Raw genomic sequence first — 27,062 nt, forward strand, 5'->3', positions numbered from 1 at the left:
TTAAGCATAAATATAATAAAGTATTTGTCAGTCAGTCATTCATGCAATGGTATGCAAAATCATGATCCTACCAAACAGCTACTTCAATAAGGGTACAATCTCTTACCTTGTCTCGTGTCTTCGTCCACAACCGATGAAAGCTTAACATAGGCTGAACGTAGCAAACTAATGTTAACTGTGAGGGCTGCAACTTGGGTCAAACAGTTAGCTAGAACATTACATAAATTGGTAAACGATTTAGTCTAGGCTACTCAAATAAACACCAAACCATAACATGAACTGTAAAAAAAAAAATTGCAATTTATGCTAAAATACAATGGAAAGCTGGCAACCTACACGCTTCTCACCTTGACCTTCTAGTATGGATACATTTTCTGCTCTGATCTCAAGTCTGGGCAAATTTCTGAATATGCACCAATCACAGGTAGCATTTTTATGAGGTCATCAGGTAGACTTCTCACCATAGATATCTATGCTTCTCACAAAGTATTTTATAGTATTTATAAACTACAAAATACAAAACACTATATAAGTATTTTGATACAAAAATATGAAGCCATTTTCATCAAACCTATCACATACAAATTACAAAATCCTACTTTGTATTGAAATACTTATTTTAAATACATGTATCATAAATACTGCCCATCCCTGGAAATCAATATGATTTGACTCTGGATAATCATTGTAGTAGCTCTTGTAATCTAACTTTCTTCTTTTAGTGCTAATAATCCATCCATCACCCTTCAGATTGGGAGGGACTTCTAGCCAGTAACTTCCTTTTGCTTCAGTTCTCACAGTAATCTCAACTGTTTTAATATCATTGGACAACACTAACCAATTATCTGCCCTACAATCTAATCTCACTCACACACAAGATGCACAACCCATCTCATTAACACTCACCCAATGAACATACAACATTCACCCACACTAAAATATATTCAGTCCATGGTCTGGCCCTACGTTCATTGTGTATGATGGTACTGAATACTGGTCACTTTCAATTTAATTATAACCTGTTCACATGATCTGGATTATCGAAGTGATTATTGAGAATGTGTTTTTGTTTTTTTACTGTTTACATAGACAGTAGTATTTTTAAGTGATCCTTAAATTGCTCTATTAAAATGTTTTGGGCTGGACACAAGTATTTCACTACACCCACATGATCTGTTATAATGGGTATGCAACAAATAAAACCCTGAAACATCAGCATCCAGTGTTATCATCCTACAACTTAATGGGTGGTGTGTGGGGTTGAATACTAACAAAGCAATCAGTGAGTAGCACTTGGAACAGTGGGAGGGATCAGTAAGGACATCCCAGTGCTGTGGAGGTGGTGGCGACAAGGGAGGTGTGCCTGCAGAGGGGAAGGGTTCCAGGGGGGGGCAGTGAGATAGGGTGGTGGTTATGGGGAGGGGGTCGCACACAACCAGAGTCTTTGTGTGCATTTAATCCCCCCAGCCAACACAGCTTTGGCCAGGTTTCATCATGAAAGTGCCATGAAATAACTACTTTTTTTCTTAGCAGTAAATCTCCCCTAATCCTGCAGGCTGAGAAGACAAAGGCCTCTTGGACCTAAGCCTAGAGCTTTTAGTGTGGTTCAGGGGTTGGCCTACAGAGCCTCTTCGAAATGACTTGTTTTTATCAGACACTAATATAGCTTGACAGCCAAGAACAGCGAAAAGAAGAAAAAAAGCATGGGGAAAGAAAACTGAAAAGATTTCACGTATTTTAGGAATCTAGTTTTGGGATTCGTTCAAACCTGTCAAAGCAATATTTACGTGGTGTCTTTATTTACAGTATTGATCCTGGAACCACACATACCTGTAAGGAGGGTCACCCTTGTAATAGTTGTACATTTCTATACCCAAGACGGGTTTGTCAGTTAATCTGGTATAAATACGGCAATGCAGATTTGCCCTAAACGGTAGAATACAATTGCAAACAATTTGCTTTCCTTTAATGCCAAATGTTCAATTCCTATGAGTCACAAAATAACCCAAAACTCAATCAAAATGAACTGAAATTGAAAATAATAAGTTTGCAATCACAAGTTTGATTTAGTCACTATAAGGAATATTATTGTACCAAAATGAAACTTTAATTTGAACAAAGTGATCAAATAAACACAACCTCTTCAAATGGGGGTTCATGTCGATTAAATGCCTTACTTTTTAAACTGTAAAATATATAGAAAGATGTATCCTAAAAATAATAGGTGACATTCTGTAACCTGTTTTATAGTGATCAAACATTTGATCACTATAGACACAAATGTAAAATGATCTTGCTTCACTGCTCAAATATGTAATGCTGGTGTATTTACTGGGAAACATGTAATTATACAATCCCCAAGACTATGTGAGTCACTGATAAATGCAGTAGAAATTGGAACAGAACAAGGCTGATTACAAGAGAACCAATTATGAAATCTATTCATATTTAATAAGGGCATTAGGTGATTCAAACAGAAGCAGTTGAGTCAAGAACTCCTTTCATATCAGTCCCCCAGATATTTTGCCTTCAATTTCAGACTAAGCAATAACAATGATTCTCTAAGTAACACATGGAAGATGAGAAGACAAGGGTGTTGTTAACAACATGGATGTGGCTGGTTGATTCTCTAGTTTTGTGGTAATATCCCCTCCTCTCCCAATTGTATTTGGCTGGCGTATGTGGTTGGTGTTTTATCCTATTAGGAATCTGGAACACAACTGATACCAGTGAGAAGCATAATCTATCACTTTGAATGCTTTGCCTTTTCAACCCCAGAACAGCCGCCAAGTCCTTAGTGGAATTTACATGTCTAAACCTTTCAGCCTAAAGCAAGAGCAGGGTTATTCTAGATGATCTTACTGAGGTGTTACCATTCTGAAAGGATCACAAGGCACAGGTGTGCCAGGGAGGAAATATACTTTAAAAGGTGGATTGTGATTTCAACAGTTGGGTTTTCATCTTTTGACTTCTACAAGGTACGGACTGAATTGCACCACTACAAAAATGTTGATATTCTATTTCATTTAATACAGGTTTAGTTGCAACTACTTTACATGACAATACATTGCACACACAATTGTCTTGGATAGAGCATGAATTAATCAGAGACGTCGAAGTACTGACAGTGTTTCTGGTGTGCGGTGCAACAGCTTACTTTCACTTTCATAATGCAATGTCAAGTTTACTGCGTATGTGGAAAAAGTGTTCTATGCAAGTCCTATTGAAAAACACAACCTAAACTTTATTATGACCAAAAACAATTGCATGTGTTTTTAATTATATTAGTGAGAAAGGTCGCAACGTAATATAAAAAAGAATATCAAGAGATACATTGTTTAGTTGTTTTCCCTATAATTCTTCTCTTTGAGGGTGTCTTGAATCTGGCTCGGTGGAACCCTAGGAAATTGTTCACAATGGCTATGCCTAGACTGTATTTTACAGGCTGACAGTTTATAGTCAAAAGATGTACCGTGGAGCAAAACAAACGCAAAGCAAACCACTCCATGTAGAGATTGACAATGACAAACCAGGGAGTTGAGGAGAAAGGAGGCTGAGAACGGGACAATCAAGGATTTAATCTGGCCTGCCACAGAGATTAGCAGACCACATTGTTGTAATTGTTTTAACGGGGGGAATGAAACGCTCGTTTATGGAGGGGGGATCCTTTGCGTAAATCTCCCCAAGTTCAATAGTCTCAAAAAACTTGAGTCATCGGACCCCCCTCTTTTACCTCATTCCCACCTAATCCAGGCTAATGCCTTTCTTTCTATTGGCTAATAGTTGAGGGAAGCTGGGGTAAATACTTCTTAAATAGTGGTGGGTGAGAATGGTCTTCGGAGAATAAGATCCGTGCGATGACAAAGAGAAGTGGAGTACGAAGATAGGGCCTGCTTTTCGAAAGTATCGGACTGTTTTGGTGGACTTCTGTGTGCAAAACCGCTAAAGAATCGGCTACATTTATGCTATATGTATACTTTTCAGGTAAAGAAAAAATATTGCAACTTCATCACGATATTATCTATGTTTGATGTGTATATTGGTTTTCTGTATTTTTTTCTGTATCTTCAGAAGCAGATCAACTCAAAATACACTATTTATTCTGAGAGATTAATCACTTTTAGTTACATTTATCAAGAACGTTTATTTAAATACATTTGCCATTTATTCGGTTTTTCTATTATTTAAAATGAGTTTAGACTGTTAGTTAAAATGTCACTGTGCAAGCGATTTACATAATACATTTTACTGAATGTAATAGACTGCATACTATTTTGTATTGTAAATCTACAATGGTGTAAGGTCAGTATACATTTCCCCCGGGTGGTACTGGACCCATGTATGGTTCCAATCATAAAATGTGCGTTGAATCCTTATTCATTCATTATGATCTCCACAGGCTTAGTATGGCTGGTATAAATTGTGAATTTAATTATATTGTGGTGTGGCCTAAACATAACAAATTATGGTTTCATCAAATTTTCCTATAGAATTAGGGCCGCTATGAATTCCATCAATTTCTGCGGGGGCTCCAACAGTGGCAACGGAGTCTATCCTTTGAACCGCATCAACTCCGTATTTTTTGACCTCCACCACCAGATGGAAGACCAGTACCATGTTTATTCATCTGCCAATCCCTCGGTTCACACGTTCTCTGTTGCTGAAAGACTTGCAGGTATTTCTGACAACACCTGGAACTAGATCAAGACTAGAATAGGCGGCTCTTGGCCTTGGGATTTGACGGTTTATGTTGCTGTAATATTGAGCATCAAGACAAATCAGCCTTTTGTATTGAATACATAACCTAATATGGTCCTAACTTAAGGACACCTAAAGTGAAGAAAATAATATACATTTGTGGAACCGTGCAATCTATGGGGATGCAATCTTAAATACTACCCAATGGATCTGAAATATTTTTACCGCAGTCATTGTAGTTTTTTTCTTCGATTATTGCGTAAGAGATGTCACAGATATGTTTTTCTACTCTCTTTTACCTCAGCTTCAAATCTGCTATCTTTTGTGTGTTATCTACCATTTAGTTAGGCTACTGCAGTCATAAGGTTTTATTTGCACAGAATGTTCAAACAAAAAATATATATCCTTAAAAAGATAGGGAAATTGTTTAATGATTACTGATAGAGAAACCCATTCATTCCAATTGCATTCTCAAATAAATATATTCGTTTTCAGTACATATTTGTTAAAAGTATAGTTAACAGAATTAACAAATATGCAATGCCTTATGAAGAACCAACATTGCAAAAGCTCGACTGTAGAAGTAAACAAATGGATTGTTTTTTGTCACTTAACCCTAAGATCAGGAAATTCATAGTTTATTTTTATTAAAATGTTGTAAGATAGTAATAATTGTAAAATAACCCTCATATGGATGTTTTTATATTCAGATCATGTGCCTGCATATAGATCAATACAAATAAGCAAGACCTTTCCAAAGGGCCATAAATACGCTCTTAAGGCAGGGATTCTCAACCAGGCTTGTCTTTTGTCCCCTCAGAGTTAATACTGGAGGCCCGTTATGGGAATCAGCAGAAGCAGCGTCGAAGTCGCACAGCATTCAGTGTGTCTCAGCTACAGGCTCTAGAGAAAGCCTTCCAGCAGACCCAATACCCTGATGTAGGCATGAGAGAAAGACTGGCTGTCTGCATCAACCTGCCAGAGGCACGCATTCAAGTCAGTAAAGGTCACTCTTCAGAGAGGACCAACGGCTGCTTTTAGTGACTGCTTGTAAAATGTACATCTAGTGCTATTTTTTAAATTTTTATTTTTTAATCTATAAAAATACTTAAACCTTTCACCAATTACAATAAAGTATTCTCTTTCAGGTGTGGTTCAAAAACAGAAGAGCAAAGTTTCGTAAGGGTCAGCGATGCTCCCGACTTCCTAGAGAGCAAAACCTGGAGAAACCATATCAAAGCAAGGCAGGAGTGGAAGAGAGCCATACCAAAGACAAGGACTGCAAATCACAAAGCAAAATAGCTCCTCTCAGGGAAGTCTGTGATGCCCCCACCATTTCTTTTCCTGGAGACTCCATTGTATCTCAGGCCCACTCAAGATTACATTCTCCCCCTATTTTTCCATTTTTGGGTGGAGAGCAATACCACCATCCACACCATCAGGCTTTAGGGATGTTGTCAGCTGGCCTACACTTCACCCCTACGTTCTGGCCAATTCTACAGCAAAACAGCCCAGCGTTAGGAGTTGCTCCACTGGTTGTTAAAAACTGCAGCCTTTCCCTTCAGACTTCATGCCCCGGTAAATCTGTACCTTACCCCACCTTGGGTTTATAACTGTGCTCTCAAAAATAACTTCTCTGCTGTGTGTCATGGCAGAACAGGATTTACTGGATAAACACCTGGACACTTGTTCAACATGGAAAGATTATTGATTGTATACTTGGTTTACGTTTTGAGCATGGAGTGTTAACTATATATATATATATATATAGCTCCGGAAAGAAATAAGAGGCCACTGCACCTTTTTCTTTCCTTTCCAAAAAAGTCTTAAAGGAAGGTTTTGAGTGAGGAACAGAAGGGTTCAAATGAAGAGACCGCAAATTGATAGCTTCTGCTCCTCAGTCAAAACTTTCATTTTAATTTATTTTGGAAAGGAAAGAATAAGGCGCAGTGGTCTCTTAATTTTTTCCGGAGCTGTGTTTATATGTATATTTATATATATATATATATATATATATATATTTAGGTTATGTATATAACCACCTATTCAACTACACATGTATTAGAAACCTGTTCTTGATTTGTAGGCTCCATGATATACACTGCTCAAAAAAATTAAGGGATCCTGTAATCATCACAGTATAACACCAAGTCATTTGAATTTCAAGGATATCAATCTGTCCAGTTAGGAAACATAAGCAATTGTTAATCAGTGTCACCTGTTTTGGTGCAAATGTAAATGACAAAAGGTGCACTGGAGAGGCAACAGCAAGATGACCCCCAAAAAGGTAATGGTTTCGTAGGTGGTGGCCACAGACAATTGCCCTCTCCTTATCCTTCCTGACTGATTCTTCTCCAGTTTTGCGTTTTCGTGTCCTTGTTACTACTGGTAGCATGAGGCGGTACCTGTTGCCCATTCAGGTTGCACAAGTAGTCCAGGTCCTCCAGGATGGCACATCAATATGTGCCATCACAAGAAGGTTTGCTGTGTCTCCTAGTACAGTTTCCTGAGCATGGAGGAGATACCAGAAGACCGTTACACAAGGAGAGCTGGAGAGGGCCATAGAATGGCATCAACCCATCAGCGAACACCAGAATTAGCAGGTCCGACATTAACACCCTGTTACCACAAGAATGCCTTGGTTAACATTATGCTGCCTTCAACATCATCCAGCATGACCGGTTTGGCGGTGGGTCCGTGATGGTCTGGAGAGGTATATACTTGGAGGGTTGCACAGACCTCCACGTGCTAGCTAATGGTACCCTGTCTGCTGTTAGGTACTGGGATGACACAAGGTCAGTGTGTGTAGGCAGTTCCTGGATGCCGAAGGTATTGATGCCATTGACTGGGCCTCATATTCTCCAGACCTGAATCCAATTGAGAACCTCTGGGACGTTTTGTATCGGTGCATCCGACGCCACCAAGTAGTGCCACAGACTGTCCAGGAGCTCACTGATGCCCTGATCCAGGTCTTGGAGGAGATCCTCCAGGACACCATCCGTCGTCTCATCAGGAGCATGCCCAGATATTGTTGGGAGTGTTTATGCCCAGACGTTGTCGGGGGGGGCCATACACACTACTGAGTCACATTATTAGATGGACCAGCCTGTGATTTCAATAGTTTTCTTTGAATTTCAGTTTGAATCCGGCCCTCAATTGGTTGGTGATTTTTGTTTCCATTGACCGTTGTTAGGTCATTTTGCTCTCAACGAATTACACAATGTACAGTAAAGATTATGATCTTTAATATATTTTGGTCATCGTGACCCGATATGTGATTTAAGTGTTCCCATTTTTCTGAGCAGTGTATATGCACAGTTATGTCATTTTCTTCTCACTTATCACAAGCACTTAGGAGATGTATATATTAGTGCTATACAATGATTAAATTAATGAATAGCAGATAATACATTTTTAAGAATGTGTTCAAATTTGGCCCTAAATAAAACAAATATTTTTGAAAAGCAATGCATTTTGATAAATACTTACTGTGTTTCATTGTAAATCATGAATAGTGCTTGACATTAAAAAAGTGCAGGAGCGGTCTTTTTCCAAGTTGGGCTATTAGACCAGGGTACCTTTTTTGGCTAGAGTTTTAAACTAACCCCCACTATCAGGAGAGCCACTGAGTGTGCATGCATTTGATCCAACCTTGAATGACACTTAAGCTTTTCAAGCTCTTGCCATTTAACTAATATAAAGCTAAAATGTGGTTAGAATGGAACTGCAAACAGTTACTTCCTGATGGATGTTTGGCCGCAGCCAAATACTTGTATATTCATTAAATGGTACCCAAATTAAATTTGACAGCGGCCCAAATGCAAAATGTAAGCTACTTGAATTACAGACAGTCATAAAGTAGGCAAGGTGGCTAGAGATGTTTTTTTTGTATTTGGGACTGACGACAGATTTTTAGCATAGGCTAGCAAAAACATATAAAAATGATAACTAACCATGCTACAAGCTAAGTGTTAGCTAGGTGTTAGAAATCTAGTCTGTTGTCCATCATTATTTTATATGTAAGGGTTTAACCTGATGCTGTATTTAGGTTTTCACTCTCTTTCTTGTTGTGCAGAAACACACTTGAATGTTTGCATTAAAAAGAAGTTTAAAATAAAAAAAGGCTCTCACAATATATATTTTTATATGGTTTACCAAATTGTAGTTCAGAAAAGTTTGGAATTTGCATTAACATAAATCATATGGCTGGAAATCACACCATCTATTGCCCTATACCGTATTTTCATGGGAGCATTGATCAATGTGCCAAATTTTCCATATGTTTCTTTTTTGTTGTGGGAAGGTCTAAGGAGCAGTTTCATGTCAGGTCAGCGTCTGCTGGTTATATTTTGGTATGCCAGCCATCAAAGATAATACAGTGGATATAAATGGTCTACACACCCCTGTGAAAAAGCCAGGTATTTGTGATGTAAAAGAATTAGACAAAGATAAATCATGTCAGAACTTTTTCCACTTTTAATGTGACCTATAATGTGAACAATTCAATTGAAAAACAAACTGAAATCTTCAAGGGGGAAACATTTAAAATAAAAACCTTACAATAACCTGGTTGCATAAGTGTGCCCACCCTCTTATAACTGGGGATGTGGCTGTGTTCAGAATTAACCAATCACATTCAAACTCAGGTTAAATAGAAGTCATTACACACCTGCCATTATTGAAAGTGACTCAGCTGCAGTAAAGACTTGGCAAAGCATCACAAAGGGGGAAACCCAATGTTTGGTGATGTCCATGCGTTGCAGAATTCAAGCAATCATTGCCTGCAAACGATTCCTCAAAAAATGTTTATTTTATTTATGATTGTGTTAATTTGTCCAATTACATTTGAGCTGAAATTAGGGCACTGTGTATGGAAATGGTTGTGATTCCTGAATGTTTCATACAATATCTTTGTTCAACCCCTTGAATTAAAGCTGAAAGCCTGCACTTCAATTGAATCTCGATTGTTTCATATCAAATCCATTGTGGTGGTCTACAGAGACAAAATTATGAAAATTGTGTCTGTGTCCAAATATTTCTGGACCTAATTGCATATACCCACCCTTTGTACTACTGGACTCTGTCAAGGCCTTACAAAGTCTGATAAGGAAGTTTTCAGTTGTCTACAGGTACGTGTCATTGCTGCTGTTCCTGTATTTCATTTGCACATGCTGACTTGCACCTTAAAATTGCCTTCATTGCACATTCAGAATTGCCACTGTACCTGCATTTTCAATTGTTACATACACACGGCTACCTTGGGAACCTCACTGCTGCTATTGCTGCCTTTCAGTTGCACATGCTACCCTAATCCTTCAATTTGCCTCAATTGCAAATTCCGAATGACATTGAGAAGTGCCACTTAATACTTGTACATATTCTGCCCTCCGCTATTTGCTTCCATTGCGCATTTATAATTGCCCTATGTAATGCAGGTGCATTAATTGCACATCTATACATTTTACTTGTACATATATATACTTAATACTTAAATTTTCTGCCCTCTATTTGCACTTCTGGTTAGGCGCAAACAGCATTTCGTTGTACTGTACATCTACTTGTTCAATGACAATAAAGTTGAATCTAATCTAATGTATCTAATATATATATATATGTACACACACACACACATCTATATTTTTGCATAATATAAATACATGTATTCATATCATTATTTTAAACTACTTCTAAATAAATATGTAGAACTAGGTAAAAATAGTTGTATGTAAATATGTATACGTTATGTAAAAATATATATCTCATTAACTGGTGGCGGGAATGGGCTTCCACACTCTAGGGTTGGGGAGGCTTAAAGAGACAACAGCAAGCCCTACTGCCTTAGCGTGCGAGAAGAAGATCAAATCACATAAATACATGAATATGTTGATGCATCGACTTTGAAAATATACATTGAAAGGTAAATGTTCTTTCTTTGACTTTACTGGGTTCAGTTGGGGTGCTTGTACTGAACGCAATCGAATTTAGCCGTAGTTAACGCTGGATAGCCAACGAAAGAGCTAACATGGCTAGCTAGCTATAGTACTGTACAATTGCCTGCAAACTGGATTTCGGTTTTGAGGATTAAGGAGTTGCCCAATGATGTTATGTTTGAGAACTGAAAACAAACGCAGCTTTTTTGGGGTGAATTGCACCGTCTCCATTCAATTTGTATTTTTTGCACGAAAAACATCTTGTCTCGTACAAGCATGCTGCATGAAGTGGGATTGCGCTTGACTACCGTAAAGGTTGTGCCATTTGTTTTGTGTTTTAGCTTGTTCTGTTACTTGTTAGTTTGCTAGTCAATGTTAGCTAGCGACGACTCGACACTCATAAACGGAATGTATCAGGAGCCAGTACGTCAAGTTATTTGCTATTATTACTCGATGAACATGTAACATAGTTGCATAACTAATCAACAATTTGAGTTGCATACTAGTTTTCCAAGGAAACAACTGTTGACAATATCTCACAAACTGTTGGTCACTTCCATACTGCCTTTCGAGCTCACCATGCTATTCGCTAGCTAGGAATAACTGAACTGTATTACAAACTAGCTTGCAGTCGAAAACGATGTAGCTAGCTTCTTGTATTAGAGTTCCCTCGGTTACATAGACTACAGGGAGGATGTGCAGGGTGGGAAATTATTTGGAGAGAAATGGAAACCACTCATTGATTATAGGTATTGTCCTCCTTACACCGAGAGTAGATTTGTTTATTTTATTTCCTAATTCTGGGCCAGACACAAATGACAGCTAACAAGCTATCGCCAACTCTGTGCGAACGGGCTAAATTAGCGAGCTAGCTTGACTTGAGGCCTGCAGGTTTGGCAATTTCTTGACTAACATCACGTCAAAGTCGTTGAACAAATACTGTACAGTAGTACCGGCTAAGAATCCATGTTAATCAAGTGTTCTATGAATCTAAATATTATGCGTATCGCGTGAAGTACAAATATATGGATTTACTTTATCATTTATAGCTAGCCAGTTAGCTGACTAAAGTATTTGTTGCTTATGATGAATAACGTTATATTGCAAACAAATGGGGGCAAATGTATGAATGAGAGTACTTATAACGCCACATGTTGCCAAGTAAACATTTGGCAATATTAAATTGTTTAGTAATAACCGTTGTTTGTATATAGTGTGATACCAAGTTACCAGTTATTGTACTAGTGCTAATGTTTTGGTTCTTTGCCTATCATTTTTATGGTTAAATCAAACTTGATAGGAATCGATGGACACATCAGCACAATTGCTGCCCCATTGTACTTAAATCCAACTTCTTTTCATTACCTTTTATGACTTCTATAAATGTAGAGTTGATTTAGTGCACTCACTTTCTTACTTTGAGTTTGTGTATGGTAGAATATGTAGGTATGTGACTAACTTATTTTGTAAAGTCAACCTTTATCAATGTTTTACATGATCTATATTTGGTTTGTCTCTTTCATTGCCATGATCTGTTTTTAGCATTGGGATATCTGTAACAGTTGTGGGGTGGATATTTTAGATGATAATGTACTATTGCTTCAGAACATTGTACATTTGTCACATTGTATGTGTTCTGAGATGTATTGTTAAACATTTGCTTCCAGTGTTTATCTGAAATTCTGTTACATTAATTCTTACATTAGTTATTTTTGCAGATGCTTTTCCCACATGAATTAGGGTATGTTGAGTGTGTTGCTCTATGCAAAGGCACAACATTTTTACCTTGTCAACTCTGGAATATGGAATATCAAAAAACAATATTTTGGTTACTGGCACTATTATTTAATTTAATCTGAAATGTGTTTTAAAAAAAACAAACATACATAGCAGTAAGGTTTTTACAGACCTATGAGAAATATTAATCAACAATCTGTGACTAGTCATGGAGTATTTAAATGTTTTAGTTTAAGGTATGATACACTGATGTCATCGTATGTCAAAAAAGGTAAATTTTCAGTATAGACGTGTATTATGATACACAGGGCTGTACTGATGTGATGTGGTGCCTTCCTGGCTTTGTCCTACTTGTAATCATTCAATTATGGTATCCGTCCACCTGCTGACCTTTTATTTTTTACATTCCCAATGATGATGATGTTACAGTATTTAGTTATGAAAAAATAGAATGGATTCTGCAATATTTCAATGTTTTTCAGACTGTAACATCTCCAACTCCAGGTGTAATATCCATGGTCAATTATCCTCTCTAATAATAGAATATCAAGGTGTTTTCTTATTTGGTTTTGCCAAAGCCTTTCTTTGAAATAGTAAACCATGTTTGCCTTATGATGTCACAAAATGTATTAACATATTGTTGGTCCAATTCAGAGTCCTTAAAAGTTTTGATTTTTTTATTGAAATGTCATGTTTGTAATGGTGGAATCACCCAACTAAGACCTTACCTCTCTCCCCCCATTTCTCTGCCCTATGGTGGGAATCAGTTTCCCAGTCGGTTAAAGGGAGGCATTTTGGCAGTCGACGATTAGTTGAAGTGCATTTCCAGAGGAATGCATAGCTGCCTGCTCATATTGCTGGCATTACCTGCTCTCCACCAGTATGCATCACAGGTCCCAAGGGGCGCAGATGGAGGAAAGCTGGGCCTAAGGGTTATACTGAAATCTCAACATATACTTTTAACCATTCAAAGGTTGTCAAATCACACTACAGTGAGAAGTAATATGATCAACTTATGCTTGAAGCTTAGGCTGCCAATTTGACATTCCTACATTCCACATTTGATTGTCTTGTCTGGCTAATTGGCCAAGAAGGAGACAAATCTGTATTGTATGTGTTATTTTGCATTTAAAGATGGTATGTCCTGGAAAGGCATGTGTTCTTCTCATCTCAACACTGTCTCATCCCAACAATATTGATTGTTTTATTGAATTCTCTGCAAGTGCTACTCTGGAAATTAGTCCAATTTTTATTACAGACTGGGCAAGTCTCAGACTACTAGCCTTTCTAAGACATGTCTGGACACCAAATGCAGATTTCAGCTGTCTTTTAAGCTTATTAGAAAAGGGTCTAATTATTAATGATAACTGTCGAGTGCAGGGTTTTTCAAATGTTTTGTATTGGATTCAGTTCATTACTCATTGTGTTTTTGTCTGGTTTTCAGATATCCCACTAAATTGAGCAGGACTCCAGTGCAGTATCTGATCATCGCTGACTCTGCCTCCACCATTGCGTTGTTCTCTGACATGAAGAATGTCTGCTGTTTTACCAAAGACTGACCAGAAGGAAGCTATGAGGGGCTCCGGGGGAAGTTGCCAAGCTGTGTTGTGGATCCAGTTGCTGGGATTCTGAGTGCTTGTTGTCTATGAGTGTGTGTTTGTGTGTGTGCGCGCGTGGGTGCATGCTAGCACTGCCTGCCCACTTCAGGCAGGGACATGCTACTCTGAGACTGAAGTTGGAGAAACCGAAGGAGTCTGCCACTGTAAACGAGAAAGGGGGGGGGGAAGAAAGCATACAGTCCAAGTTGGCAGATAGAAATGCTGTATGTTTTTGGTGCACTTTTACCCAGTGAAAGTGGCTTTTAGTGTAAGGCACATTTCTATACAACTTCTGTCTTTATCGCCTCCCACCCCATAAAGAGTCCTGGTTGTTGTTGTTTTGGCGCCTCTGTGATTTACATGGCCAGGGAGTAATCGTGGAGAGGCCAGGGTATCACAAGCTTATGGATTTTGACAAGAAGGCGGGTAAGGGAGAGACAGAGGAAGGGAAAAAGATGTCTAAGGCAGCTGGCAGCAGGACTGGACATATGGCCCGGGGTGCAGGGACCAACTCTGGGGTTCTGATGGTTGGCCCAAACTTCCGTGTTGGAAAAAAGATTGGCTGTGGCAATTTTGGAGAGCTGCGGCTGGGGAAGAACCTCTACACCAACGAATATGTGGCCATCAAATTGGTAAGGCCAACATGCTTGGCTAAATGATATGGCTGTGATTTATTTGTGTTTGCATGCATTCCTACATTAATCATCCCTACCACTGTCTTTTTTTCAAATTACATGCTGTAGATCTATATTTTACCAACTGCTCCCATTTCTAGTAACTACTTAACTAAGATCACTGCAGCTTTCTATTGGTTTGCTGCTTTTTGACATTCATATTTGTTTTACTAGATGTGTTACTGTAGTTGGCTCAAGGAAATTTGGTATTATTTTTATTATTACTCTGCTTCTCTGTGCTCATTTTCAGAGGGCCATAGCTCGTGTGCCTCTGGTTGAGGATACTTTAAACTTTGCATTCTTCTGGACTGTTATGGCACCTATACACCCTGCCAGTATAGTGAAAATAGTGCTCACTTACTTTGTAATGCATTATGTCATTATGAAAAAGCAATAGTTCAGAGTGTGTGAGTGTAATGAGAGGCATGTTGTTGCTGTAAGAAATGTTTATTTATAGACTTTTGAGGTGTGTGTGTGTGTGTGTGTGTGTGTGTGTGTGTGTGTGTGTGTGTGTGTGTGTGTGTGTGTGTGTGTGTGTGTGTGTGTGTGTGTGTGTGTGTGTGTGTGTGTGTGTGTGTGTGTGTGTGTGTGTGTGTGTGTGTGTGTGTGTGTGGCTAACAAAAGGTGTACGATAAAGGAAAATATTAACCTGTCCGACATCTCAACATTCCCCCTTGTTCCACACAACCTGGGCCTTAAAACTGCTATGCATTTGCTTTTTTCCAGATCTGATGTTTGGGCAGAAGATTTATATTACCAGTCAAATGTTTAGACATCTACACATTCAAGGGAATTTTTATTTTTAATAAAGACATTTCTTTTCCATATTTTTTAATTTTGTTTCCATATTGTAGAATGAAATGACAAATGTGAAGACCTCAAGACTATGAAATAAGACATGTATCATGTAGTAACCAAAAAAGTATCAAGCAAATCCACATACGTTTATATTTTAGGTTCTTCAAAGTAGCCAACCTTTGCCTTGACGACAGCTTTGCACACTGTTGGCATTCTCTCCGCCAGCTTCATGAGGTACTCACCTGTAATGCATTTCAATTAACAGATGTGCCTTGCTAAAAATGTACTGGTGGAGTTTATTTCCTTAATGCGTTTGAGCCAATCAGTTTTTGTGACAAAATAAGGTTGGTGTACAGAAAACCGTCATGTGTACTGTAGCAGTCCATATTATGGCAAGAACCAATTAAATAAGCAAAGAGAAATGACGGTCCATCATTACTTTAAAATATGGTCAGTCAATCTGGAGAATTTCTAAAACTTTGCATGTTTCTTCAAAAAAGATCAAGTGCTATGATGGAACCGGCTCTCATGAGAACCGCCACCGGAATGGAAGACCCAGAGACGCCTGTTCTGCAGAATTTGAAAACATGCCTCCAGGCTGTGTAAGGGCTGTTTGACCAAGGAAGTGAGTGATGTCTTTTGACATCAATCCAATTGAGTTGGTTTGGGATGAGTTGGATTGCAGAGTGAAGGAACATTATCAAACAAGTGCTCCACATATGTGGGAACTCCAAGATCGTTGGAAATGCATTCCAGGTGACTACCTCATGATGCTAGTTGAGAGACTGCCAAGAGTGTGCAAATCTGTCATTATGGCAAAGGGTATTTACTTGGAAGGATCTCAAATCTAAATGTTGATTGACTTTTTTTGGTTGCTACATGATTCCATGTCTTATTTCATAGTTTTCCTTCACACTTATTCTAGAATGTGGAAAAATCATAAATAAAGAAATACCCTTGAATGTGTAGGTGTGCAAACCTTTGACTGTTACTGTGCATTTGGTGTCTCTGGCTTTTTGACTGGCTACTTTCTTTTCATTATGTACCCAGGTGGGGGGGGGATAAAGCAACTGAGCGTCGCCTATAGTGTTATGACGCTCATTAGTCATGTCTTGTCATAGGGTGTGTATATATACTGACAATGTATTTTTGTCCATACCTCCTGTGGCACAGTAAGGTCTAATAGAAAGTATTTCCCACTACCCTTATTAAGGGCAGGTTCCCCAGAGGTCAGCCTATGAAATTGTATGCAGATAACATGTTCCTGGAAGTACTAGGGATCTGTACTTTCTATGTTTCTAACGGCTCAGGAAATGGCTACCTAAAGCCATAATAGCGGATATAGTGTTCCCTTTGTTTGTAATGCAGTGTTATAACATTGCGTGTGACTAAAGTTCTCTTGGGTTTGTATTTTTGTCTTCTAACTGGTAAATGCGTTTGAGGAATAACAAATGAGCTAATACTAAAACACTGATATATCTTTTAAAGTGATTAGGCCACATTCATGCCCATGGAGGCTATGATGTAGGAAATGCATGTTCCTCTTATATGTTGTGATCAATTATAACTTTTTCTGTTTCTCTAAGAAGTAGCCTACAGAAAATGTATATGGAATTGACCTTCTAAAATCCATGTAAACAATTTGCGTACAGGACATTAGTTATTACGACGTACTACAGCCATGTTGTATTCAGTTACTGGTATGTAAAGACATTGTCTTTGTAATGTATTTTTTAGTCCAACCGACATGTCATTTAGTGTGAATCACCAATTGACCAATGTCTTTAAAAATCTTCATCTCAAACAGTATGGCTGCATTTAGAGAATTTATTGTGTATAATTTTTTAAGGCTTTTAACCCCTTCAGGAATAGCGGAGAGCAACGAAACACTGATGCCAGGAACAGAAACCGTTAGGTGCAGATAGACCTCATAATGTCATTGTTAGCCTCACCAATGTCAGAAAATTCACCAGAATTCAGCAATTTACACAGACATGGAATTTTCTTTAGATGTTATTCAGTAAAGGATGTGTCTTTAATACTTAATCTTTGTCTTCACACAAGATTTGCCTTCCCTCTTCCAGTGTTTCCCCTACTTTTCCCCCCTAACTGTGGTTGGGGGTTGTGGGCCGACATGCTGACATCAACGTCAAAAATGTCTCGATGTATGAAATGCTAAAACATCCTCCATGTACACCAGTTGCTCTTGCTTGTCAACTTTATTTTCTTAACATTATTTGACAATACGGTCTTAACGTGATTCTCTAATAATAACGTAAGTACTCACTCTCAATTAACCATTCTCTAAAACTGTTCAGTGATCGCCTTCCAGACTCTTAATAAAAGCCACTAGCTACTAACTCATGAACCATGTACAGTATAGTGTGTTGCATTGGGGGTTAAAGAGGGGGTAGAAAATATGGTTTTATGGATGTAGCTCACAGTGCCCCATGGTTTCTCATTGTATTTGTAACTTTACAAACTCCTGAGTATTTTGAACAATCACTGTGGCACTGAAAAAAGTATCCCTTGTACATTACAGTGTGGGGATGGAAAATATAGTGTGGTTGGAATTATAACAAAATCCATCTCCTGAGCTAATGAGGACAAATTAACAACAATGTTCTCCAAATTACTTACAACAATTTCTGAGTGCCACACCTCATAATATTCTTTAACTTATGTTAAGTATTATTTAGATAGTAATTTTGTTTCATTGATATTTTTCCCGCAGTTTTTCCTTTGAAAATCTACACAATACACACTATATAGACACACAGCAGACTTTTATTAAGATGGCAAAATACTAAAATCTGAGGTCTTATTGTTGCTGCCAAATCTTTAATGCTTCCAGGATAATCTATTGTAGCTGATTGTAGCTATCGAGTTGTGACAGTTGGTTAGCTAGCATCACATTTTAGCAGTGGCTGGTCACCGCTATTATTGCAATAAGAGGAAAACACTGTTCTTCTTTCTGCGCACTCAACTCCTTCCACCCATACACACACACCACTCCTCTCAACAAACTCCCCCAATGCATTATCTCCACTCAAGCACAAACGCACACATACTGTTTTCTCTCCACACAAGCATGTCTTTTTTGCACAAAAACACTCCTATCTCCACCTGGGAAAAACACATTTTATTTACAAGGTTTTGGTTGATCTTTGGTCGGATTTCCTCTTCATTTAAACATCAGGACTGCCAGTAGCACCGGCAGTAGCGACAAGCATTTACATTTTCCTCTAGTATGATCATGAAGTGATACTTTTGGTGCTCCACTTGGCAGCCTGAAGTGCTGCTGGCAGCTGTAATTATTATTCTGCTTCTCCGGGCCCATTTTCAGAGGTCCATAGCTTGGCTGGGTCTGGAGTGAAATCTTTGCAACTGCTAGACAGCCATTATGGAACCTATACATCTCATGGTGGCTTGGTGGCAATCAGTCAAAAATGAAAAAGATTTAATGATAATCTATGAACCGAATGTTGTGGAGTCACATGAACCAGTTCAATACATGCCTTTTCTCACTGTGACCAAAAGGTTTGCTGGGGTCTATAACGTTTTATAAAAAAAACAAACACCTAGACCACATCTAGAACGCTGAACGGATTTGCATGAAAGTTGGTGTGAAGGACCATTAGACCATGGCCTTTAAAAAATGTATAAGAAAAGTTTATCTCAAACAATATCCTACTAATCCCGTAAGGAATATCTGAGAGTTACAAAACATGCCATACCTGTGAACACCTCCCCTAGCAATGAACAGTAGATGTTTTGCACGGATAAACCTCATGGTGGTACTGAAAAAGTTGCTGATTTGTGAACTGCCAAAACTGCCGCCATTTTCTTTCCTGAAAGAATACCTTGCCGCATATTCTGTGTGAAAGGGCTATTAGACACTTGATTTTTTTTCACTTCTCTGTCTCCACACACACTCTACACGCATAAACATTCTTAAAGGTTTTGGTTAGGGTTTGGTTGGATTTCCTCTGTTTTGGTTGGACATCTTGACTGCTAGTAGCTCTGGGCAGTTTCAAATAGCAGTAAATATTCTGCTAGTGAGAGCATGTTGTGCTACATTCTGTGCTCTGCTTAGCTCCCTGAAATGCTGCTTGAAGCTTTAATTTAATTTGATTTCCTTATAGCAGCTGAACAACCCACCACTGAAGACTTGGTGACCTTTAACTGACAGGAAACGTTTGAGCACTGAATCTTTTCTTCCTCCCCAAATAGGCATATATTTACTTATCCATGGTTTGGTCTTGTGCATTCTTAATGAGTTAATTATGATCAGTTTGTATTATATTAAACTCACTGAGAGAGCTCAACTACGGTACTTGCATACAAACACGGCAGGACTCTTTCCTTTTAGCTTAAAGATGCAACTCACTACAATGTTCTCAAAAGTTGCAAGTCAAGATTTTAGATCTGCATGACGCTTAGAGTGGGTCTGAGAAACCACAAAGTGGCAAGACCTGTTTATTTTCTGATTGGTGAAAGGAGTCCTGGCCAGATACTGTGCTTCCTTAGCAACGTACATTTGTTTCTTCCGATAGTGGTGTGCCATTCATGTACAGAGAACCAGTGTCTGAATGTCCTTGTAAATCCTGTAATATTCTTGATTTATTTGTGTCATTTAAATTTGCCAATTAGATTTCCCCTTGAAAAAGCCCTTTCTGTATCTGCACCATTTTAAGTATATACGCAAATTACAATGATCAAATAACCTTGAAAGTAATTCATCAAAATAAAGTATTTTCGTTTAAAGTACAGTTACTTTGTATTTATATCACCCCATCCACAACGACATCCTAGGGAATTGACTTAGTAAATCCTGTTTCTATCAGGACTTACAAAGGTGTGTTTCACAAAATAAGATTGTATTTCAAGCCCATGAAATACTAAAACAAGTATTTCAAATACATGTAACCATTCTCTGCCTACAAGAGAGAAATTGTCCTAGATAGCGTCTGAACGCTGCACTCAAGTGTGGGCTTGGCGTCACCACCTACACGGCTACACTAGACTGTGTATGATTATCTTAAAATGTCTATCTCACAGGGAGGTCATTATCTCTGACCAAGCACATATTGAAGGCTTTGCTAACCACATTGAAAGCAGAGGTTAGGTCTGTAATTTCATCTCTCTTACTTCTGAATCCTTCAGAAACAACTTCTCCTTTCTTTGAAATGTTTGTTTAGTTATTTGGGTTATATCTGCATGATGTCCAGTTATATTCTAGGCATTATTTCCCTAAGATCTTTAAATGCGTGACCCTGTTGCTTTTAGAAAAGTTAAAAGGAACCAAATAATTTCCTTTAATGATAATAGTTACTAACTCCCTCACCTACCCTAATGAGGGAAATAGTATGGTGTCCTGTTAAAATTGATCTCATCACCTAGCTAGCCACATTGCTCTGCTCCTTAATTCACTAGATCACGTAATTGCTGAACCAATATTGTGTATCCTAATGAGCAACATTTTTATTCTCTAAAACGTGCTGGGGGTTTGACTTTGGTCCTCTGAGGATCTGACCTAAGCAAACTCCTATGGCTCTGACCTCAGTTTTGTCTGAGTGACAGGTGCTGCTTTAGCTCCCATTGCTGACGTCAGTGTAATGCAGCTGTCCACGTTTGTGCCTTACCCTCCCCGGTCACTCGCTTATGCAGCCCCTGGATTGGTTGGATAACCCAGTGGAGTTTACAGTCCCGTCTAATATGGATTCAGTTTTAGTTGCTCTCTGTTCATTATGGACTGACAATTGTCTTGTGTATTTTCTTTGCTTTATAATACAAGCAGAGGCAGCATGCATTTGGGGTGGTGCCTGCACCTGGGACAAAGGTGAATGCCAGTGTCACCCTTCCCACACATGTGAGAACAGAAAGGGAGAGACGTACTAGTCACAGTCTGACAGAGGGCTATCTAGAACTATACTGCACGTTCATGCACAGAGGGGGGAGGCAAGCGAGAAACTGCTGAGCCCTGAAAGGTTGTCTTTGTTAGCCAGCCCTGTCCACACACAGTGGGCTAGTCTTTAGTTCAGTTGTGCACTTTATCACACTGACAATCCCTTCACTGATGGAAGCAGGAGCCCACTCCTGTAAGTACACTGCAGACCTACACTCTGGGTGGATCCATAGCCTTAAAGAAACACATCCCACTGTAATGGTAGCTCATAATTCCCATGTACGACATTCACTTAAATACATTTTTCTTCTGTTCTCCACTGGCAACTTATTTGTATATCTAGATCTGTTTTTTCATGTCCATTAATCTTCTTGCTTTTACGTGATGGACATGGAGTTCCAGCGTTTCAGGCTGTGACAAAGTGGTCGCATTTTGCAATCATCCTTCCTGGCTTTTCGACTTTTAAAATTTTTAATTGGTCATATCAGGGCGACCTATCAAAGACAACTGTTTCTTTAGATTTTTTCCAAATGTAATGATTTCGTCAAACAGCAATGTGAATCATTCGTGCCCTGCTAACTCCACCATCCGAGTTGGCTGTCCCCTACAAGCCGTGTTTACTGATGCCTAGTTTTCCATGTCCACTATATGACCAATAGTATGTGGACACCCGACCATCTCACCTGTATGAGCTTGTTGGATATCCCATTCCAAAACCATGGGCCTTAATATAGAGTTACCCCCCCGCCCCCAGCTATTTGTTCCCATTCAGCCAAACAAGCATTAGTGAGGTCAGGTACTTATGTTTGATAAGGCCTGGCTCGCAATTGCCATTCCAATTCATCCCACATGTGTTCAATGGGGTTGAGGTCAGAACTCTGTACAGGCCACTGGAGTTCTTCTACACCAACCTCATCGAACCATGTCTTTATGGACTCCGCTTTGGGCACATAAAAGGGAAAAAAGTTATTTTACTTTTCATTATTGGTATACATCAAAGTAATTATAGGTTGGCTGTAAAATTGTATTACAGCTTATTTCCAAAATATATTCCTTTCACGTTTCAAGGTTTATTTGTCAAATGCACCGAACTACACAGCATCATCCTGCACAATGAAACTCTTGTGACATGGCACCCGACAATTACGTAGTGAGAGTTAAGAAGAGTATATAAGCAAAAAAATAGCTAGACAGAAAATTGTATAAAATAAAGCAACAATATACATAACGCTGCACTATCAGTGGTTTAAAAAGAGTGCTGTAAACTAGAAGCAATCTTGGTAAATATGGCAAGTATGGCTGTAATATACATACAAAATGTAACCTAGCATAAATTTTGAAATCAAAGGAACTAGCATCAAAGGAATATTCGAATGCCCATTAAAACTACCTGAAAGGACATCAGAGCATCTGGAATGTTTGTATGTGATCAGTATGATCATGGATCAGTGTTTCTGGTTGAGGAGCCTTATGGCCTGATGGAAAAACCTGTTTTTGAGCCTGGAAGCGCGTACTCCAGTGCCCCAGTAGTGTCTTCCAGACGTCAGCAGTGTGAACAGACCATAGCCTGGGTGGCCGTGAGCTATGTATCATGAATGTAGTGCCCTCCATACATACTGGAACCCCTCATAATCAATACATACTAGAACCCCTTGTAGGCCAAGCGATGAGTTGTAGCAATGCCAAAGTAACCTAGTTAGAGTAGAAGGAACACCCCTCTCTTGCTTGCAAATTTTTTTTTCATTGACGAACCTCGAAATACAAAACCTCCTCATTGTAAACCTGTCAAATTCAGAAAGTCTGAAAAAAAATAAAAAAATATGTGCACTTCAGCCAGTTATAGGTTGGCTGTAAAATTGTATTACAGCTTATTTCCAAAAAAATATTTGACCAGCTTGTTGTAAATCTAAATATATAAAATATGCTTGCAATCGCGTTAACTTTATACAAATGTTTGGTAACAGAATTGCGACTTTGTAAAATGTGTTCAAACTTCATTGTACAAGCTGGTCAAATATAACTTGCAAGCACAAACTAAATGTACAAGCTTGCAAAATGTAATTACAGATATGAACATCAGTCATGAGACCACAGCCCTCCTGATACGACCACAATATTTTAGACACAAGTGCTGAGAAATTTGATATGTTTGATATTCCATAGGTATATACATTTGATAAGAAATCTGTAACTTATTATATTTATTGAACCAACCAATACAGAAGAACTTGATTCTACCCTGAAATAAAAAATTTGCTCATTCTAGATTTTGTGTAATTGCTAAAATTATTGGTTACTAGATTATGTAATTATGGTGAATTGCCCATTTAATGGTTTGCATTTTGCCCCAAAACTGTTCTTTTTAAGTATTACTTTAATCCCTTGTTTGGCAATATTTTCACTCTGTATATTTGAATTGTTTTCAGTGTTCAACTTGTTCCACAGAAGCTAAATTCATTAATAATAAAATACTATTAGATTATATAGTATCAACAATTCCCCCACACTGTAAACCCTAATGTATTTCTTAATCAAATGTTTCTACTAAGGGTAACTCAAAGTTAGAAAAATTTTCTCAATTACTTAAAATATTTGTTATACTGACTTTTACTACATTTTTATGTTTAAAATGAAAATGATCCTAGCATGCTCTGCTTCAGGTTGATTTTTTGGAATTGTTTTATTATCATTTTTATGCATGGACATTGAATGATTGATTCATCTTAGCTACACAAACATCAAACACCTACATTAGTCCAACATGATCCAATCATTTAGGCAAACATATATTTTGCACCCACTACTGAAATTATTGTAACAGTTATATAAAATATATTCCAAAACGTGCTGGATTTGAATAGGAATTTTTGCATTCCTTTGCAAGCCAGTGCCTTGTGGTTAGCTTTGGAAAATTCTGGTTAAGTTCCCAGGTTTTCCAGAAATATCAGTGGAAGCAGTTATTTCATTTTTGGAAACCTGGGGTTTCTTTAACCAGGGCTTTCTGGCAACTTGTCAAATTACAGCACAGTGTATTTTGAGGACTTTTGAAATTAATAGTCCATGAGCTAGGTGGGTTACAATTCAAAATAAGGATTTATGGGATATGTTAGGTCAACAGTCAATAAATTGAACTTAGAGATAATAAATGTGCTCAATAAATGTGCTCTCTGTCATTAACAAATACAGTCATGGGTGGTAACTCTAGAGTTCACTTGAAAGAGTAATGCATATTGGGAAATAATTGTCTTCTATATTTTTATGTACAGTAAACTTGAAATAAAGAAAATTCAAATCTGAACTATTAAGTTCAAATAACAAATTTTTAAGTAATTAATTACTTAACAAAATTAATTTTGAGTATTCTGAACTTATTAGGTTTTACAGTGCATTTCCTTCTCAATGATTTCATATTTCTTGTAATTGAAGAATTATGTTGGCAAGCTATGCTATTTGAGACCATGAAATCTGCTAATTGTACCCGCCTTTAATAACTATAAATAGATGTGTCAAATAGGGTGTAGTCAGTCTTGTCTTTCATTTCTCCCCATCTATACAGTAAAGATGGGGCGTTGTTAAACATGCAACCTATGAGGCTATGTTATTAGCAATGAACCCAGGGGGGCTTACGGGCTGAACCTGCTGGTGACAGTGATGTACAGCTTTGACTTTGACAGGCAGTAACACATGGCTGTTGAAAGAGAGTGATAACTAAATTAAACTTCCATTGAAACTCTAAAAGATGTCTATTGGAATTACCTTATAGTGTTCACTCATTTACTGGATATGATCTTTGTGGAAACCTTTGTAAGACACTGAGTGAGGATGTGCTGTGAGGATACGGAATTGTTATTAGGGCTGGAAGATTATTCAATAAATATTGTTAAGTTTTTTAAATAATGAAAATAATAAGATATTGTTGATATTGCTAATTTTCCTAATTTATTAAGAATAAGAGGATTTTTCATTTGAGATGTAGTTATAATGCTGCAGAAGTATAATATTCTTTATGTAAAGTATTATTGAAAAAATAATTTTCTTGAGTTTCTATTTTTCCCCACTTGGTTTTTCCTATGAAAATGAACTGAATACACACTAAATACACACTGCCGACCTTTATTTTGAAGGCACAATATGAAAAATGGAAGTCAAATTGTTGCTGCCGAATTTATGTAATGTTTCACCACATACTTTTATATTGAAGGCAAAATATGAAAAACTGAGCTATTATTGTTGCTGCCGAATCTTTCATGTTGCCTCCATAATCTATTGTAGTGTATTGTAGCTATTGTGTTGTGACAGTTTGCTAGCTAGCTACTTTTGGTTGTCGCTCAGATGATGGCTACCTTCTTTATGTCAATGTTACAGCCACTTACTGAAATTCCATTTTAAACGTATGTGTGAACTAGGGCTGTCATGATATCAGGTTTTCGGTACATGATTATTGTGGCCAAAATAATTCACGTAACAATATTATCATGGTATCAATAGAAAATGTGAAGAAAAAAATATGCTATCTGTCAAATTCATCTTCAACTTTGTTTAATGTATTTTGTTTATCTTTTTTTGGCAAATTAATTATGCTCGAAATACAATGTATAGAGGTGGAGTCTGTAACCATAACTTTACAAATAAAAAAGCATACAAAAAGAACAATTACACTTAAGGCAACCAGATGAACTGATGAACAAAAGATCCACAAGGCCTAACACCGAGAGGAGTTTTTGGAAAAATACAAAACATTTTCAGCTAATGAATAGGCTACAAAAAGGCTAGTGTTTAGGTCCAGACTCGTAGTTTAAGCACATGTATCGTTTGTCCATGAATAAGCTATGGAGAAACAGAGAGGAGTTTTTGGCAAAATACAACGTCCTTTTTTGCATGTGAATAGGCTATAAAAATGGTGCGTCTTTGCGGATCTCTGCCAGGGGTCCTAGTGGGGCTAATGAGGTGATTTCAACGCCAGTGCATAAGTCCTATCTCCTTGTTTAGGCATATGCATCGTTTGTCTATAAGTTACACGAGTAAGGTATCGAAAAACAGAGTTTTTTTGGGGAGAAATACAACTTCAGTTTTGCCTAGTGAATACGATAGTCTTATGTTGTAGTATTAACATGATATCAATATTTCATTTTTTCATATCATGGTTATCGTAAATACTGGTATATCGTGACACCCCTTGTGTGCACAGACACAGCCAGTTACGTTTCTCTGACCTCACTTGTTAGTTTGATTCGAACATCGGGTGCAGTATGTTGTTACTCTGATATTAATGCGTTAGTAAACTGTGAATGTAAACTGTGCGGAAACAGTGGCCAAACGAGGTAGGGTTCCACTGCATTGACAACCAATTGCATTCATATCCATCATTATTAGTACAATTAATTATTTTTTAAAGTATTAAAACAAATATGACAACATTAACATGGCATTGAAAGAATTATATATTTTTTTATGTCTGAATTATATGTTCATACCTGGATTGTGCGATTCCGTCTGCGTTTTCTGCAATGGAATAATAGGGCCCTAAGATACCAATTTGGACTCTGACTGGCAGGCCATAGCTTTTTCTTACCAATGAAATGAGTGCATCACGTTTTAACCAATCGGAGTAGATTCTGGAACATGCAGCACCAGTGTTTCCACTCTGCGGAGGAGGGAAAAAAAATCTCAGAATGGTTGGCTACTCCTACCTGAGTTTTTGATAGTATAACAAATATTT

The 27,062-nt window shown here is 37.9% G+C and overlaps 2 protein-coding genes across 6 annotated transcripts in view; both read left to right on the forward strand.

Moving 5' to 3' along the window:
- The first annotated feature begins 3,797 nt into the window (after positions 1-3,797).
- zgc:101100 (homeobox domain-containing protein) lies at positions 3,798-6,435 on the forward strand. Its single transcript, XM_010871882.3, has 4 exons — positions 3,798-3,984; positions 4,491-4,675; positions 5,519-5,694; positions 5,847-6,435. Exons 2-4 carry the CDS (start codon positions 4,504-4,506, stop codon positions 6,309-6,311), a joined length of 813 nt encoding a protein of 270 aa, XP_010870184.2. The 5' UTR covers positions 3,798-3,984; positions 4,491-4,503; the 3' UTR covers positions 6,312-6,435.
- A 4,044-nt stretch (positions 6,436-10,479) lies between these two features.
- csnk1g2b (casein kinase 1, gamma 2b) overlaps positions 10,480-27,062 on the forward strand; it is a 50,450-nt gene continuing 33,867 nt past the window's right edge. For 4 of the 5 annotated variants that reach the window (XM_010871841.5, XM_010871843.5, XM_020049295.3 and 1 more), the window contains exons 1-2: positions 10,480-10,615; positions 13,810-14,595. In XM_010871841.5, coding sequence (XP_010870143.3) covers positions 14,368-14,595 — 228 coding nt within the window. In that variant the 5' untranslated portion in view covers positions 10,480-10,615; positions 13,810-14,367. Of the gene's footprint in view, positions 10,616-10,765; positions 10,944-13,809; positions 14,596-27,062 lie in introns of those variants that run through there. The other variant, XM_010871842.5, reaches the window with a different exon arrangement.

The sequence above is a fragment of the Esox lucius genome, chromosome 8 (genome assembly GCF_011004845.1).
Source record: "Esox lucius isolate fEsoLuc1 chromosome 8, fEsoLuc1.pri, whole genome shotgun sequence".
In the NCBI taxonomy this organism is placed as follows: domain Eukaryota; kingdom Metazoa; phylum Chordata; class Actinopteri; order Esociformes; family Esocidae; genus Esox; species Esox lucius.

Excerpts from the sequence above, each read along its gene's own strand:
- zgc:101100 (XM_010871882.3), top strand. The coding sequence starts at position 4,504 with ATGAATTCCATCAATTTCTGCGGGGGCTCCAACAGTGGCAACGGAGTC. Across the intron at positions 4,676-5,518 it reads TGTTGCTGAAAGACTTGCAG|AGTTAATACTGGAGGCCCGT; the intron begins GTATTTCTGACA and ends TTGTCCCCTCAG. Across the intron at positions 5,695-5,846 it reads TGCCAGAGGCACGCATTCAA|GTGTGGTTCAAAAACAGAAG; the intron begins GTCAGTAAAGGT and ends ATTCTCTTTCAG.